The 18,210-nt window shown below is 42.7% G+C and overlaps 2 protein-coding genes across 2 annotated transcripts in view; both read left to right on the top strand.

Annotated features, from left to right (window-relative positions):
• LOC113010313 (uncharacterized) overlaps nt 1-18,210 on the top strand; it is a 141,000-nt gene that overhangs the window by 110,866 nt on the left and 11,924 nt on the right. The window lies entirely within an intron of this gene.
• Nucleotides 8,268-13,853, top strand: LOC113010277 (uncharacterized). The gene is made up of 3 exons (XM_026149287.2): nt 8,268-8,522; nt 9,312-9,599; nt 12,743-13,853. Exons 1-3 carry the CDS (start codon nt 8,351-8,353, stop codon nt 13,567-13,569), a joined length of 1,287 nt encoding a protein of 428 aa, XP_026005072.2. The 5' UTR covers nt 8,268-8,350; the 3' UTR covers nt 13,570-13,853.

Genomic DNA, 18,210 nt, shown 5'->3' with positions numbered 1-18,210 from the left:
AAGGGGAGAAAAGGGGGAAATAAAATCAAGAATTAAAGAGGCATTTAGAAACGTTTAGGTGTCAAGTGAAACGGGAGAAAAGGGGGTGTTTTACTGTTATTTTAATGTCAGCATTATTATTGTATGAGAATCATGCAACAAGCATTGCATCGATGATCATTTATTGAAGCTTTTGACCTTATACTAACATCTGTGTTCCTGTGATTGTTATAACTTCTGATGAATCTTCTATTTACAGGTGTTAGGATAATGATATAATTTTTCATTGCAGGTGTAACCATGATCATTTTTATACATATTGCAACTTGTTGCTCATTGTAGAGTTGTGCTCAAGTTAATAAGGGTTAAAAGCTACAGTCAGCGCGAATGTCTGACTGATCTATTGAGGGGAAAGGCTTCGAGCATAGAAGGCCGCACGCGCTTACAAAACACTGATATCATGTTATTCTTTGTGATCTTTTCTTAAATTATGTCTTTAAGGTTAGTTTAAATAGTGGCAGTTAATTAAACGACATTTATTAAAATATTAAATACCTGAGTCAGAACGTTACACGCGGATCACCTTAAGAGTCTGGGAAACTTTGTAGCTGCCTAACTTTTTTTTTTTTTTGAATGTTCTAGCTCCGTTGATTTGACACATTGGAATGTGTCAAAAAAGGGGGGGAAGGTTGAGCTTTAACATCAAACCAGGATTATTTGAACATTTTATAACTTCATTGGTGTCTTTAATAATTTAGGAATGGTAAAGCTTAAGCTAATAGCGGTCCGAGAAGACGGACCTTTTAGAGAATCAGTGAAAAAGCATAAACTATCACTTTCATGTTTAATCATTACTCATTGAAATGAACTGAATAGCGTTTAGAAGATTTGTTAATTTTTTGTCTTTTGTTAAAAAGAGGGGTTTCAATAATTTTCAGACACACCTTGCAAATGTGCTTATAACGAGTTGGCACTCGGCCTTTTGAAGGTCAGAAGCTTCGTTCGGCGTGACTGTCCGGACTGATATATTGCAGGTATTGACTTTGAGTGCAGAGGGCTAAATGCAAACATGCTTACACACACATAAGATATGATTAGAATAAGTCCCTGGGACATTCTGAATGTTTAGACCAATTCTGAATCACTAGAAGGTCAGTAGATAAGAACATTAGATTATTAGGGTTAGGAAGAGAGGTGTTTTGGTTTTCTGTCTCTTACAGAGAAAGGAACAGACACCAGACGAGGTCACAGAGATGCGAGGATCCTCCGTAGCAGAGTCAGACACAGTGACTGCCGAGACATCAACTGGGTTCAAGGGTCATGGCGTTTGGGCTCCAGCTAGTCACCACAAAAGGATGGATCCCATAAACACAGCAATAACCATGAAGGGGTTGGCGGAAATCCGGGAACACCAGACCAACGAAGTTCGAGAGGCTTTTGGGCAAAAAGGGGGACACCTTCCTGTTCCTTTTTCTGGAGAATACACAGATCGTTGTTTGAAATCGGAGCAGAATAATCCCCTGATCTGTGTTACGACTGAAGGGTTGTCTAACCCCTAAGGTTGAAGAATTAAGAGCAGAGGATCACCCAACTGGACGACACTGGTAGCTGCAGCAATAAAATAAAGGTTAAGAGCTCTTCGGACAGAGGTTCTAGTCTACGTCTGAATGGTATAAGGGAACACCAAATAAAGCTGTGGGAGAACAGGGGAGTGTCATCTGGACCTGCTATCCTTGTAGTAATAGTTTGTCTTGCACCTGACTTGCGCAAACACAGAGGTCATCTTACATATGGTTTGCCCCTCAGGTGGACAAAGGACCTCAGGAGTGAGAAGAGATGAACCCGGCCACACTGGGCTACAGGGTGTTTGTGAGGTCATTATTCTAATGACCTCATCAGGGGGAATTGTAAAATTATGATATTATTTTATGCCATGTTATACCCCTAATTAAAGATTGTGAATTATTATGTAGTTTTAGTTTGCATTATTCTCCTGAATTAGAAGAAGGTGATAACTATTGCATTAGTTAAACTGATTTGCATTACATTAAATTGCTGACTTGTTGTGAATGAATGATATTGTTTTATGATGCATTATACTGCTGACTTATAAGAAATACTGTTCGCAGAAGGTTATTGTCTAATTTGTCTGAGTAGAAGAGAACATGCTGGAGTTTTCTGCCCCATTTCAGCAGGAGCAGATAAACAGGGAGCCAAGGTCGTAGCTCAGGCGCTGTGTGAGAGAGAGCATGTAATGTTTAGGCTTTTTATGATAAGGTGGAGGCACCAGAGGTTATAAAAGTTTGAGCAATGCTCCACCATTTTGAGATTTTGAGGCTGTCTGCATCAGTGTCCATCTCCCACGTGTGTGATCATTAAATCATCGTTTGACTCAACCCGACCGGACCAGTGTTGTTATTGTGGTTTTTTCTCTTGTCTCCATCCCCAATATTTTGAACCTTAACACGCTTTTCAAGGCACCCAAAGCGCTTTACAATGCCACTATTCAGTCACTCTCACATTCACACACTGGTGGAGGCAGCTACGGTTGTAGCCACAGCTGCCCTGGGGCAGACTGACAGAAGCGAGGCTGCCATATCGCGCCATTGGCCCCTCTGGCCAACACCAGTAGGCGGTAGGGTAGATTTATTATATTACACTATATTATCCAATATTGTATTACATTATATTATAATATGTTATATTATATTATATTATATTACATTATATTATAATATGTTATATTATATTATATTATATTATATTATATTATATTATATTATATTATATCCTCTTTCACATTAGAGCCACAACAGGACCCACTAGAACATGGGAACAGGTAAAAGTGAAATATAAGAGTATTCTACAGAATGGTAATATTTATCACTTATATTGCTTTTCGTCTCTTGGAAAGAGACCCTGGAATAATCTGTTTGTTTGTAAAAGCAACCAAGAAAAGGGCAGAGCAAAAAAAGACAGGTGGTGGTCCTGCACCCCCTCGTCAACAAGTTGGTTAAGTAAATAATACCCTCACGGGAAAATCGATATCTCTCTATGAGCACACTGTCGCGCTGAGCTAAAGGATCCTGTCTATCCCGCAATATATACGCTGAATTCTGAGGACTCTCCTTATCAATCTTGCACCTTCCACAATGGGTGGCTCGCGTATACGGACAGGACATGGCTGCGACAGACTTCCCAAATCCACCTTCGCTTTTATAGCCGTGGTCTCTCATCTTGATTACACGAAGTAATTTACTATTACTACTCTGAAATATGAATTACATCTGTAATAATCACATACATGTAATAGAATGTTAATAGTTCATTTCCCTTTTTTAGGAAATGACCTGTATGTATCTGTGTGACATCAATAAAAGGATCAAGTGCTGCATTATCTTTAGTTACATTGATGTTATTTATTTATGGTGAAACAGTGGTGGAATATTGCTGTTGCTTTCGTATACATGAAGCGGACATACCTGCGTGGCCGCGATCTAATCCTGTTTACATAAAGTAAACCTGCTCCTGAGCAGGTTTACGCTTACGGCTCTGTTGCTATGACAGCAAGTCCCGGATGAGCTTCGGGGAACCGAACGATCCAGGATCACGCGAAATCGTCAACAATCTAATCCAGCTAACTTACTTAGCGAGGTACGAAGATGTGTATTCTGTATTCACTGAGATATTTGAATGCTAATCAATAAAATCAAATCAAATAAAAAAAATCAAACAAACATTAATTTGATCAAACTTTGGATCTGATGTCATCAGAACTCAACTTCAGTGGGTGGGGCCAGTTTAATAGCTGAGCCAATCAAATAGTTTTGTGCTTCCACAGCAGCTCTGTCTCTGTCTCTGATCTTTACTGCTTCATTTCTCTGTTGTCTTTGTCATCAGTCCAATGACACAAGAATCAGAGGTTTAACAGTGTGTGGCTCCCTCTAGTGGATGTTGTGGAGTATTCTGTTGTCTTTGCTCCAAAGGTTTTTGTACAGAGTTTTGCTGTTTCCTGTCACTGTGGGCTGCAGAGCACAGTAGTACACAGCAGAGTCAGACAGCTGAAGCTTCTGGATCTTCAGAGGAACTGATGTCTCAATGATTTTAGAATCAAATCTGTCCACATTGAACTCTTCAGCTTTAAATGTTGATGTTGAGAGACAATGCAGCATATACTGTGGGTAACCATTTACTTCCTGTTTGTACCAGAACAAAGTGGGGCCTGTTCTTGTTGTTTCATATCTACATCCAAGTGTAACTGTGTCTCCTTCAGCAGCAATGACATCTCCTTGATCCTGGATCACTTTGTCTTCTCCTTTACACTCTGAGGAAGAACAGAACATGCAGAGGAAGAGATGGATCAATAAACATGATTAAAAACTCACCATTAATCAGACTCACACATTTATTTAAGCAGAGGAAACATGTTGATGTTTGTATCTCACCAAAGAAAAGAGCAGCAAGAATAATCCACAGCCAATGTTCCATCTGTACAACAAGGTTTAAATCAACAGGAGAAACTAGCTGATGTTCAACATTCAGTCTGAGAATTGTTCTCTTCACAGCAGCACTTATTATTGACACAATGGTTGAACACAGTGCAGAAGGAGAGCCCCGCCTACTGGATGATGTCGCCCTCTGTCTCCTCTTTGAGTCTCACTTCTCTCACTTCCTCTTCCCCCTCAGAAATGTGCAATAGTTCTACACAAGTTTGAGCCTTTACTGAAGGGTGAAAGGTCAGTGTAGACTTCTTGCAGTTTATTCCTGAACTGCCAGAAGAAAGCTGCCTCCTTCATTGTTCAGTGAAAAATAAGTGCTGTATCTGCTGTCCTGGTAAACTTTATGTCCCAGTCATCCTTAAAAACAGTTCTTCTTGCTTCATTTAAATGGAAAGTTCACACTGTTTGGTGTTGAAGGTTTTAGAGAGCAGCTTTTGTGTGCTTGTGAATAACACTTTCACATTGCAGAGCTTCATTAGTTAGCTTGCTGACCACAAGAACACCAGCAGAAGCACTTTTTTAACAGCAGCTCTTTTCTGAATGGACCAGTTTTAGTTGTTGGATCGTTTTTAAGCTGCTTTCACTGCTTGGGAATGATCCTTTATGTTCTACAGCACACACTTTAACTAAGCACCCAGCTCAGCCACAATCATTCAACAGTTATAAATGCAGTGATACTAAAATGAATCAAACATTACTTTGATCAAACTGTGGAGCTGCTCTACTCACAACCTCCTGAGTTTCTGTGAAGCAAAACTGATTTTAAAACATGAGTCCAGAGTTTATCATCATCAGTTTTCTTTTTGTGTCTCTGTGTCTCCAGAACTCGATGCCATATTCAATGGCCCTGGAACATGAACTGCTCTCAGTGAGTGGAACAGGAGGTGATCCCACTGCCACAGCCTAGTAGCCATCCTGGAGAGGAGGGGGGAGCCTAGGCCCCCCGGCTCTTCATGTAGGCTGCTGTGACCATGGCAGGACCACAGCTTGCAGCTCCAACACATTTATGTGCTGTGACTCTCAATGGCTGGTCCAATGGCTGGTGACCACACAGCCCTCGTGGACCACACCCTACTGGGGACGCATCTGTGGCAACTGGGGGTGAGTCACCAAACCCATCGCTTGGCCCTGCTCCAGTTTGGTCGAGTCCTTCCATCAATGGAAACTCTGTGTAAGGCCCAGGTGGACGATAGATGATAGCAAATAAAACAGCTTTCAGGCTTTAAAATGAATGAAAACTCTGTCTGGGTCGCTGGTAGATTAATAAGCTGGTTGGAAGGCTAGTGCACATGTGTATGATGTAGACGCGTGGGTTTGAGCTCTCCATGCAACACAAGATAAAACCATTCAGGAGCTTAAATAATCAACTGGTTCCTTTGGCTTAATCGTTGCCCTGCACATCTCAAACTGCTGAAGAAAGCCTTGAACCTGGGCGAGAATAAGACCATCGACAGATACATTAGCAGCACTAATGTTAGCGAGCTTGGTGCTAATGATAGCTGCGCTAGCAGGGCTTTGGCTGAGCCTAAAGTTGTCACCACAGATGACAAGATTGAAATGTAGGACATGTGCCAGGAAATATGTAAGACAACATCTGAATCAATCCTGGAGAGACCTGATGAACGGTTTGATGCTTTTGAGGCCAAGTTCCAGTCGGTGCTATCCGTACAGACTGACTTACAGAACCGCATGGAAGGTCATGAATTAGCTGCCAACGTCCTATATTTGGAATGGCAAGAGGGCAGAAATCCAAGAGAGACGCAGGGCTGGGCCTGCCAATTTTCAGACATTACTCCTGAGCTGCTAATATTTTAATTAAAACAAACCGTTAGAATCTTGAATCAGAGGAGAAGATTTCTGGAACTGCCAGACACACCTGTACAGATGTGTTTTAATCATGATTTTATGCCTCCTTGGCAAGATAAGACGTATCATGACTGGAGAGAAAAGGGTTTAGTGTCTATTGAGGATTTGTATGTTGATAACACATTTTCTTCTTTTGTCAACTAAAAGGGAAATATAATCTGCCACATTCACATTTATATAGATATCTGCAGTTCAGGCATTACATCCAGTCCAAATTTAAAGATTCTGCAACTCCACCGTCAGAACATGGCATCTACAAAATACTCAAGACCTGATTCCAGACATCATATCACCAAAATTGTACAGTTATTTGGTAATTCTGCTGTGGTGCATACAGCTGGGATTAGGCAGGCTTGGGAGAATAAATCGGGGATGAAGGTGCCTGAATCTATGCGGAGTAAGTGTCTGTCTAAAATCCACTCCTGCTCTATAAACAGCAGACACCAGTTAATTCAGTTAAAATCCTCCACCGGTTACACTGTTCTAAGGCCAGACTGCACAACATTTATCCTTCTATCTCCCCAATGTGTGACAGGTGTAGACTGGCAGAAGGTCCGTTGTTCCATGACTTTTGTCCTAAAATGTTTGACTGGTATTCTGAGGCAGATATGAAGCCTGCACAGCCTGAACTTGTAGTTTTTGGATGTTCTCTGACGTCTGAGCTACTCCCGTTTAAAGTGCAGCAGCCACTGGAAGTAGGTTTGATGTTTTGGTAGCTTTTGGTACCTGTGGTTTTTGTGAAGTGCATGGTTGTTTGTTTTTGTTTGTTTTAAATTTTGGAAAAAAAAATTTTAAAAATAAAAAAATATAAAAAAAAACACAATAAGCTGGTGTGGAAGACTGTTAAAACTGCAACTCCTGGTCCCAGAACTGGATCGTCACGTTTCTGTTGTCTTTGTCATCAGTCCAATGACACAAGAATCAGAGGTTTAACAGTGTGTGGCTCCCTCTAGTGGATGTTGTGGAGTATTCTGTTGTCTTTGCTCCAAAGGTTTTTGTACAGAGTTTTGCTGTTTCCTGTCACTGTGGGCCTCACAGCACAGTAGTACACAGCAGAGTCAGACAGCTGAAGCTTCTGGATCTCCAGATTGACTCGATTTCTCTCCTTGTCCAGTGCAGCAGTCAGTCGAGGGTTTGGGGGAGTTGCTCTCAGCACACTCGGCTCACTCGTATCAGTGATGAGGAGAAGGAACTGAGGAGCTGATCCAGGATCCTGTCGATACCACTGGAGATTATCAGCTTGAACTGAATAGTTACAGGACACAGTAACTGTACGGCCCTCTGATGAAAACACTTCAGCACTGCTGGCAGTAATATCATCTTCCAAGCTGTTACCTGCTGATGAAACAACATGTTATATTTACAGCTCTGTTCCACAGTCACATGTCCATCATTGGAAAAACACAGTGAGCTCAAAGAAAGTCCAAACTGGATCTGTAACGCTGTAAACATGTCTTTGAATTTCAGGTGTTCCTGTCAGAAACATACGTACCTACGAGAGCTGCAAAGATCCAGATCACAGACAGTTTTTCCATGTTTCCAGAGGAGAAATGTTGGAAGTGATGTTCACTGGGAGTTAGCTGTGAGTGGTCTGATGTTCACAGCTGGAGTCAGACAGGTTTCTGCAGTCAGGAGGAGGAGCTGCTTTTGCTCTCATGTGATGTTTCCTGTTAAATCCTGATGACAGCTGGTGTGTCTGCAGGAGATCCTGCATAGTTTGTGCTTCGTGCTGCTGTTGAAAGTTAAACAGCCAAACACGGAGCTTGCACAGAGGTCTTTATGGATCTGTTTTCTCTTCTCACGGCAGCTCAGAACATTTTATTTATTTACTGCAACAAACTGACACTTTGAAGAGGAACTAAAGGCAACACTCGTGCTCTGCCGGAACCTCACCGCGTGACACAGGCGGAAGTAAATAAAGGAAAGGCACTAATACGGTCACTGACCCGGGTGTGTTGTGTGTGAGCCGAGTGTGTGAGCTGAGTGTGTGAGCCGCGGCAGCAACGATGCCTTCAGTTCAGTATCTGAGAGAGTTCATCAACGAGCGACTAACTGCTGCTGCTGAACAAATATTCTTGGAGTTTGAAAAAACGATCGTCCAGTACGAGGAAGAGATCGACCGTCAGCGCAGACTGCTGGATATCACCTGGAAACCCCAAATCAAGCTGCACAGGACAGGTGAGTGTCCCTCTGAGGGAGGATCCTGATCACAGCTCTGCGGGACGTTTCTGATTGTGAGGACTTTTTGATGTGAGCTAACAAAGAGCAAACAGAGGACAGGACTGCGCTGCGCTGCATTCAAACAGCAGGCGCTGAAATCAGCCTGGATTTGAGCTTTTCTCTGACCTGGATCCATCACTCAATCCTGTGAATCGTTTGAAAAACTTTTTGTTTGGCGGTGAAACGTGTGTTTGATGGTGCGTTCAGGTGCACCTTCTAAACTCAGTAATCTAGCCTGAAAAGGTTTTTCCTTGGTTTCCTTTCTTCTTCTGCAGAGCTGTAAAGAGTTCAGTGTTAACGTCATAACAATACGTCTTTTTTATTTCTCCATCAGTGACGTCAGAGTGGTCGCCCGGGCCCTTTGTGATGATGTCACATAAAAGCTAAAGTGGTACACAGCACGTGCACGGTTCCTGTGGTCACATTTACACACGTGTGAGAACAACAAAGTCCACCATGTTGTTGTTCAGAGTCACGGACGCGACTGAAAGAAGTGACACAGAGTTTAATGTGCAGCTCGGCACAGTGACACCTAATATTGAATTTATGAACTGTAGTGGCAGTGCGGTGCTGCTGCTGTGCTGAGGGGGCTTTACCTTCCAGATGTTCGTCTGAATAAATGCAGATCTGAGATCAGTGACTTACAGCTGACTGGACGGCTTTACTCTCACACACGAGCGACGCAGTCATGCTGTAAAGTCCTGTTAATGTTTCTGTGGTTGTGACTTCTTTCTTCTGTCTCTCCAGACGTCCCACAGCAGCAGGTCTGTGAGGAGGAGGAGGAGGAGGAGGTTCTCCCTGAGCAGCAGCTCTGGAACCAGGAGAGGAGCTCCAGTGTGGAGCAGGAGGAACCAGAAGCTCCACAGATTAAAGAGGAACAGGAGGAACTGTGCAGCAGTCAGCAGGGAGAGCAGCTGGGACTGAAGGAGGAGCCTGAAGTTCATAATGATCCTGTGCAGTACGAGGAAGAGATGGAGCGTCAGCGCAGACTGCTGGATATCACCTGGAAACCCCAAATCAAGCTGCACAGGACAGGTGAGTGTCCCTCTGAGGGAGGAATTTTACTCATGGGCCGTTTCTCAATACTCGTGCAGCCAGTCCAGACTTCGTAAGTTCACACGGGAGTCCGGACTTCCCGAGAGTGCGAGAAAACAGCGCGATCATTCCACAGCTGAACAGCAGCGTACTTGATGACATCACACAGAGTTTTTACTGCATCCCTGCTGAACTGTGATTAATATTTGCAATGGAAATTACACGTGACGTAGTAGATTTCTTTAAGAAAAAAGATGTATGAAAAAGGTATTTTGAGCACTTGATCTGTTTCATAATGTCTAATAAGCTTCATGAAGGAAACACAAGCTTAATCTCTCTTAATAAAAATCGTATACATGTATGCACAGCTCACGCTGCTTATTGAGTAAAAACAAGCAGGTGAGACGTTAGAACGCTGCTATTTTATTTTTGCAGACCCCTAAAATCAACACTGGACTGCTGGGGTTTGGAAGAGAATCGATATTAAAAACCTAATTTGATCAATGCTGCAGCAGCCTTCAGCTGTTCACATGTGTCAGCATGTTGTTTCTGCTCCCGGAGGAAAGGTTTCCTTCGAATTCAAAGATTTTTAATGTTAATCAGCTGTTACTTACGTTTGTGTTTAAAGAAGAACAGCACATTTTACATGAGGGGACATGACGGGAGAGCACATATCCATTGAAACAATGTTAAATCAACATCAGGCAGTTCTGTTGGAACAGCGTTAGAGTCTGATATTGAATCACTGTTGAACTCTGATGGTGGTTTTCCATCACTTTTCACTTGGTTACTATTGAAACACTAAAATCATAATTAAAAATCAACTTAATGGGCGTTTATTTTACGACACCACGAAACAAACGACATGTTTTTATATCGTCGTCCGATATATATGGTTATATCAACAGCCCTAAACCAGGCGTGTCCAAACGTTTTCACTGACGCCAACATACATAAAAATATAGGAGGGGCGGGGCCAGTTACTAGAAATGAGGTATATAACCTTAACTTTACTGTATTAAAGTTAGAAAAATCACTTAAAAGTGGTCAAATATGTTATATTGTTGAATATAATTAAAGACAAAACTGCCTTCATCCCATCTTTCCATAAACGGATCTTTGTTGATTTATCCAGAAAAAGCTTTGGTAGCTCGTTTTCACAGCAGCCTCAGATTTCTTCTTGGACTGAAGATTTACAGCACAGAGAAAAAACAATAAATAAAGCTTGTTATTTAAGTTATTAGGCTCAGCAACGCACCTGTTAACGTCCGTTTGAAACAGTTATCAACATTAACAGACTGAACTGGGCTTAATAACAGGAGTGCATCATTTTAGCAGATTATTCTGGTGAGTATCAGCTGCGCTGGGTTTGTAAATCGGGCCGTCCAGCTGCGGTGCTGATCCGACGCCACTCGTGCCAAAAACCCAGACAAATGTCACTTGATCAAGGAGCAGATGTGCATCAGATGAGATCAGCTGACTGCGTGCGCTGTGCACAGCGGTGTGTGCTCTGTGTGTTAACAAGGAAAACGCAGATAAGAAAGTGGTGCACAAAAGCAGAGTAGTGACAGAATCGATGAGCATTACTGATGTTTGAAGCATGTGTACCTGCACCTAACACACGGGTACTGTGGAATATAGTTTTACTCACCTAAGGCGCTCGTGCTCTCGTCCACTCCCAGCAACAATTAGCAGCTGTGCGGCGTCTGTGGCGTCGGTGCTCTCATCACATGCGATGGAGTCAAAATCAAAAGCACAGCTTTGTCAGACAGGTGCAGTTTAATGTTGGCTGACGAGTCTTCAGTGCGTCGCACGACTGGATTTCTGGACACGCTGACGTTGTTGAAGTCCTGCACTTTTTCCACATTATTTCGGTGACTTTAACGAGGCCGTGTTTTATGAGGTCTCCATCTGAGAAAGGCTCGCCATGTCTCGCGATGAGTTGGGCGACCTCATAGCGGCTATCGGAGCCTTTTCCTGGACCTTTCGAGCACGAGATAAATACTGCTGCTGACCCTGCGGGAGAGTTAATGTCTGCTCTGGCTCAGCACCAGTGTCGGATGCACAGGCCTGATGTTTGGCTTCATAATGACGTCGCACATTATCCTCTTTCATAACTGCCACAGTCTCAGTGCAGATCAAACAGACACACTTGAGTTCTTTGAAGAAATCTTCACTCTCCCACCGTGTCTGAAATTTTCTGCACTCACTTTCTACCTTTGGCTTCTTTGGTTCTGACCTGTTTAGTAACTTGGGGTAAATTTCTTCTGTGATTGTCCTTTTTGGTGGAGCAACTGCCTTGATCAACAGCAGCTCCCCCTGGTGTTAAAACGAAGAAGTGCAATACACTCAAGCAAAAGTTGAAGTGCGGCCTTATTCTATGCTATTTATAAATTTAATTAATCAATTAAAAATGGCCCGCGGGCTGCAGTTGGCCATAGACAGTGGTTTAGCCAAATTGTCACATGCTAACATGCTGTTAGCTTGGAAGCTTTTCACTGTGAGTGAAGATGCAAACTTCCCCTTAGTTCAGCTATTAGGGCGTGTCCATGAAAACATGCTTAATAAAAAAACCTATGGTCATTTAAAAGAAGCTAACAAAGGCAAAGTGGTTGAAGCTAAAGCTAGAATGTGCTGAGAGCCACCCAAAAGCCAGCAGCACGTAATGAACAAAGGATCACAGCAGTTATGAACATTATGGAGATGAATCGAGAAGGTCAAAAGTTCTGTTTCCTGTGATGTGATTATAAACATGCTGGAGAATGTTGGATGTAACTCACGTTTGATTTGTTGCACCTGCTTCCATTTAGTAACGTTTGTCAGCAACTTATTTTTACTTAGTTCAGTGAACTATTCAGCTTCTCAGTTTTTAACCCTCATCTTACAGATTAGGATCCATTGAGACCTCACCGGTTATTTATCAGCTCATTGCAGGATATTTATTACAGCCTTTCTACAGCAGCTGGTAGTTCATCCTCGCTCTGCCCTTACTGCTGATGTCCCTCTGTTGATGAGCTTTATTCTGGAGTGGGACAATTCACTCTCGCAGCCTGAATTTGTGGCCATTCTCCTTTATTATTATACTTTATTAGTAATAGTTACTCAGATGATTTTCTTTTTCTTATCTCCTTCTGTCCCTCCAGACGTCCCACAGCAGGAGGTCTGTGAGGAAGAGGAGGAGGTTCTCCCTGAGCAGCAGCTCTGGAACCAGGAGAGGAGCTCCAGTGTGGAGCAGGAGGAACCAGAACCTCCACAGATTAAAGAGGAACAGGAGGAACTGTGCAGCAGTCAGCAGGGAAAGCAGCTGGGACTGAAGGAGGAGACGGATACCTTCATGGTGACTGCTGCTGAGGAAGGAGAGCACAGTGAACCAGAAGCAGGCAGGGAGCAGCTCCTCACTCACAACTTTGCTGTAGTTGACAGTCAAGATCTGGGAGGAAACAAGAACGCAGATTCAAGATCAAGTAGAGAAAGACACAAAAGTCACAACAATGCAGAAAATCCCGCTATGTCAGAGAGTCACTGTAACTTTGATAAAAGTAGTAAGTCTTTAAAATGTGATGTTTGTGGAAAAACCTTCAAGTTTAATTATCAAATGAAGGATCATTATTCAATCCACACAGGTGAGAGACCGTTCGCTTGTACAGTGTGTGGAAAAATGTTCAGATGCAGCAGCTTTTTGAAGAAGCACCTAAGAACGCACTCCGATGTGAAGCCATATACTTGTAAAACATGTGGGAAAAAGTTTGGAAGTAATCGTAATTTAGTGACGCACACCAGAATTCACACAGGTGTGAAACCATATCAATGCAAAACGTGTGGGAAATGGTTCAGATGTCACTCTCATTTAAGAGATCACATAAGAATTCACACAGGCGAGAAACCATATCGTTGTGAAACATGCGGGGAAGCTTTCAGACATCGTAATGTTTTTTCGGCACATGTAAAAAAGTCACACATGTTGTTGTAAAGGTCAGACGTTTTCATCACACGTGTTCTTTTTTACCTGGCTACATCACCATGGTAACTTGTGACGGGAGAAGAGAGCGGGAGATCGACCGATGGACTGGTGCTGCGGCTCATCGTTTTAGAAAGTCTCCGTTTTCACTGTCCACACTGCGGCGTGAAAGCACCGTTTTCAAGAGCGTTTTCAAAACGCTGCGTTTTCCATCAGTGAACACGCCGTCTCAGTGTGGACAGGAGGCCAAAATGGAGAGAAAACAATGTGTTTTAAATGTCTGTGAAGGTTCTCAGTCATCCAGGTCATCGTAGTCAAAGGAGCTTGCAAAGAAAAGCGTCTGGACTTCTTTAAGTTGCTTGAAGACGTTTCACCTCTCATCCGAGAAGCTTCTTCAGTTCTAAGGTCAAATGGTGGAGAGTCCCAGATATAAACCTAGTGGGAGTTTCCCCCCACAGAGGGACAAAAGGACCCCCTGATGATCCTCTAATCACCTGACCCAAGGTGGGAAACTGGGTGTGGGTCCCAATCAGCCAGAGTTTCGGGTGAGCTCATTGTGAAACCTGGCCCCACCTTATCATGCGAATTCCTGAGGTCAGATGGCCCAGGATGTGAGTGGGCGTTAAGGCGTCTGGGAAGGGATCTCAAAACTGGATTATAGATAAGATAAGATAGAACTTTATTAATCCCTCGGGTGGGTTCCTCTGGGAAATTCGATTTCCAAAAAAAGCACAGCAACGACCAAAGTTACAGTTACAGAACTGTTATTTATTTATTTTTATATATATATATATATATATATATCACACACACACATATATAAATACAGAGACAAATATAAATAAAATATACAAAGGGGATAAATAGAATAAATAGGAATAAAAAATAAAAATACAAGTGAATTGCACATTTCAAGTATTGAGTCTATTGCACTGTTGACTATTTACAAAAAGTATTGCACAAGATGGCAGAGAGTTGGTGTCGTAAACCCCGCCTCTGTTCAAAGATGGTCGCTCACAGTGGACATAGATGCTTCTTTCACTCCTCTTTCAAACCATCTGTCCTCTCTGTCCAAAATGTGAACATTGGCTGTGAACAATGTGTTTTAAAACAAAAGCGCATTAGTGTGGACGTAGCCTGTATCTCTTGGCTGGGGGAGGTCTGGGCTTCTCTTCTTAGGCTGCTGTTGCTGCCACCCGGCCCCGGATAAGTGGAAGATGATGTGTGGATGGATGAATTGCAGCTATTACAAAAACACAAAAACAATAAAATGAATCTGTTTGCTGCAGACTAAAGCAAATCTGTGATCAGACTTTGGGACTGTAAGCTTTAATGTTTAACTGGGTCCAGTTCAGCGTTTCAGAGCTCTAATGAGAGCTTAAGATCTGAAATGGTCCAAAGTCTGATGAACTAAGCCACAGGAAGCTGGACTGCTGTACAACATTGTATTCACAGATCCAAGCATCATTCATCCATGTAAACTCTGACATGCATCACTATGAACCACATAAACATGTTCACTCTGCTCATTATCCAGATGTGTTTGAGGAGGGAGCAACAAAAACAATGTAAACAGCACAGAGCGTCCTGAGGTCTGTAGTGTTCAGAGAAAGTTAGATTTATCGTTCTGAAGTGAAAGAGTGAGAGAGTGTTCCTACATAACTGAATTAAAGAGATCTGTTCATGTGAGACGGACTTCATGATAAATTAATTAATTAAATCATATTTATGTCCATAAAATATTCATATCTGACTGAACCTTCATGTGTGATTGAATTCTTGGCAAATTATGTGAAGTAAAACATCAAAAAGAAGAAAATGAGATGAAGTGATTTCAAAGTTTAAGCTTTGTTTTAAGTCCTGTATGTAATAAACTCAGAGAGGATGATAAGCTGGACATCGGTCGATAGACGTCAGCAGCAATGATCGGATGTCACAGTGGATGAGACCAGATGTAATCTCAGAAGCTGTCATGTCCAGAGGAGTGAGTGGGGGAGGCAAAACGGCAAAGAAGTGTAAAAGAAGGCACCCGGGACCTTTTGGAGCTGCCACTGCCTCTGGTTCTTGGAATGATTAGATTTGGCCCGCGGAGCCCACAGGTAGAAATCAGAGCAAGTTACAGCAGAGGAGCAACCAAAGCCAGCACAGTGAACGTTTTGTCTTGTTCCCTGAACATTTTTGACATGTGGGACTATAAAGTCAAGAAGATCTGGATTCCAGCTGTTTCTTTCAGTCCTTTCCTGTTGGATTGTATCCACACAGAGACAACGGGCACGTCCTGGCCGACATCTGCAGCTTCTCTCCAGTTTCTCTCCTCACAAAGATTAGAACACACAACGAGACAATGGACGCAAAGCAGAGCAGTGATGTAGGACACAGAAGTAAAACAGGAAACGACACAGACACGGAGTTGACAAGGGGATATGTCTGACAGGGAACACAGACAGAAACCAAAGACTAGAGATTCAAAATAAGACAAAAAGACTTAATAATAACCAACATAAAACACTGGGTCACTGAGCAGGACCAGGACACCCAGGTGGGAGAGGGGTGTGGCTCTGCAAGCGTGGTCCAGGGTCCTGTCCCCTGGTAGGACCTTCAACATGTTGGTGGAATTTGGGGAGTGCAGATTTCAAACATGCCTCATGAAAGTCCCCGACAACAACAGAGTGCTCTCGCTGCTGATAACAAGTTGGAGGTGATTGAGTGTTGAGCTCACCTCAGCATCAGGGGTGATGTAAACAATGGTAAGTATGGCTGCAGTGAGCTCGCAAGGTAGACAGAAGCACCTACACCTAATTGGAATGGCCTGTAAGTCCGCTGAGCAGTTACTGTCTACAATCCTTCTGTTGAGGCACCAGGCCTGGAGCACAGAGGACAGTATCATTGATATCATTTCATCCCAGGGTCCTATGATTTTTGTGTTTGCATCAACTTTTCTTTTAGACTAGAGAGAAGTGATGGGACTAATTGGATCAGCCAATCAAACAGTTCTGTGCTTCCACAGCAGCTCTGTCTCTGTCTCTGATCTTTACTGCTTCATTTCTCTGTTGTCTTTGTCATCAGTCCAATGACACAAGAATCAGAGGTTTAACAGTGTGTGGCTCCCTCTAGTGGATGTTGTGGAGTATTCTGTTGTCTTTGCTCCAAAGGTTTTTGTACAGAGTTTTGCTGTTTCCTGTCACTGTGGGCTGCAGAGCACAGTAGTACACAGCAGAGTCAGACAGCTGAAGCTTCTGGATCTTCAGAGGAACGGATGTCTTGTTGAGTTCAGCATCAAATCTGTTTTTTGGGAACTCTTGATCGTTGTCCTCTGATGCTGTGTCACGTCTTAAAACATATTTTGGAAATTTGTTAACTTCTTGTTTGTACCAGAACAAATATGCGTATGCAGAAGTTGTTTCGTATTTGCAGTCAAGTGTAACTGTGTCTCCTTCAGCAGCAATGACATCTCCTTGTTCCTGGATCACTTTGTCTTCTCCTTTACACTCTGAGGAAGAACAGAACATGCAGAGGAAGAGATGGATCAATAAACATGATTAAAAACTCACCATTAATCAGACTCACACATTTATTTAAGCAGAGGAAACATGTTGATGTTTGTATCTCACCAAAGAAAAGAGCAGCAAGAATAATCCACAGCCAATGTTCCATCTGTACAACAAGGTTTAAATCAACAGGAGAAACTAGCTGATGTTCAACATTCAGTCTGAGAATTGTTCTCTTCACAGCAGCACTTATTATTGACACAATGGTTGAACACAGTGCAGAAGGAGAGCCCCGCCTACTGGATGATGTCGCCCTCCAGTGGAGCATCTCTGTGGGTTTGCTGTCACTGTGGGCCTCACAGCAGAGTCAATTAGATTTACAGCTGGAACAGTGATGAGCTCCATCAAACGTATCTGAAGGAGAGCATCACTCAGCTGATGGGCTCGTGTGAGTTCCTGGTTATATTTATCACTTCATGTAACATTTTTGACCTTAAAGAGATAAACCTGCTAAAAAAAAACCAACAGATTTTATCCAATAAGCTTAATCTGATGAGTCATTTTAAATGACTTTATTTAATAACTGTTCTTGTTTCTTTGTGTTTAAACGTTCCTACAGTTGGTTTGTGGTTCATTTTGACATATTTTCTTTTCTTCCACTAATAAATGTTTTGTCCTGATAAGTTTCACGTGCGATTGTGAACATTTAACATTTACAGACATAAGCTGTGGGTGGAGGCTGGTTGAGAGCTTGACCTTGAATGGAAGCACATCTTTTAAGTCTTTAACTTTGAGTGTTTTTGTGTGTTTCACTTGATGTGCAGTAGTGGAGAGAAAGCTACAGTGAAGATGATGTTACTGAAATTGTTTTCAGCTGATTATTTTATGTACAGGTACTAATCAGTGTTTTCCCGCTAAAGATGGCGCCGGGTGTCATGGCATGCTGTCTCTCGGTTCTGAAAAGTTTATGAGGGTGTCCAAATTCATGGGCTGCATCCTCCTGAGGCCGCATTGGTAGACCGATTACGTCACAGCGACGCGGCAAAGGCTCCGAAAAATGCGTCCCCCTTTTCCCCGAATTCGAAGGATGGGTCAGGTGTGTCCTTTGTGGCCCACCATATCCCAGAATTCATAGCGCGGCCCAGCCAAACTCCAGTTTCCAACA

The sequence above is a fragment of the Astatotilapia calliptera genome, chromosome 18 (genome assembly GCF_964374335.1).
Source record: "Astatotilapia calliptera chromosome 18, fAstCal68.1, whole genome shotgun sequence".
Lineage (NCBI taxonomy): Eukaryota > Metazoa > Chordata > Actinopteri > Cichliformes > Cichlidae > Astatotilapia > Astatotilapia calliptera.
The sequence above is the reverse complement of the archived record's forward strand: the minus strand, read 5'-3'. Positions and strand labels throughout refer to the sequence as shown.

Bases quoted from the DNA above. Each gene is read 5' to 3' on its own strand.
- LOC113010277 (XM_026149287.2), top strand. From the start codon at position 8,351: ATGCCTTCAGTTCAGTATCTGAGAGAGTTCATCAACGAGCGACTAACT. The intron at 8,523-9,311 runs GTGAGTGTCCCT...CTGTCTCTCCAG, and splicing joins AATCAAGCTGCACAGGACAG to ACGTCCCACAGCAGCAGGTC. The intron at 9,600-12,742 runs GTGAGTGTCCCT...CTGTCCCTCCAG, and splicing joins AATCAAGCTGCACAGGACAG to ACGTCCCACAGCAGGAGGTC.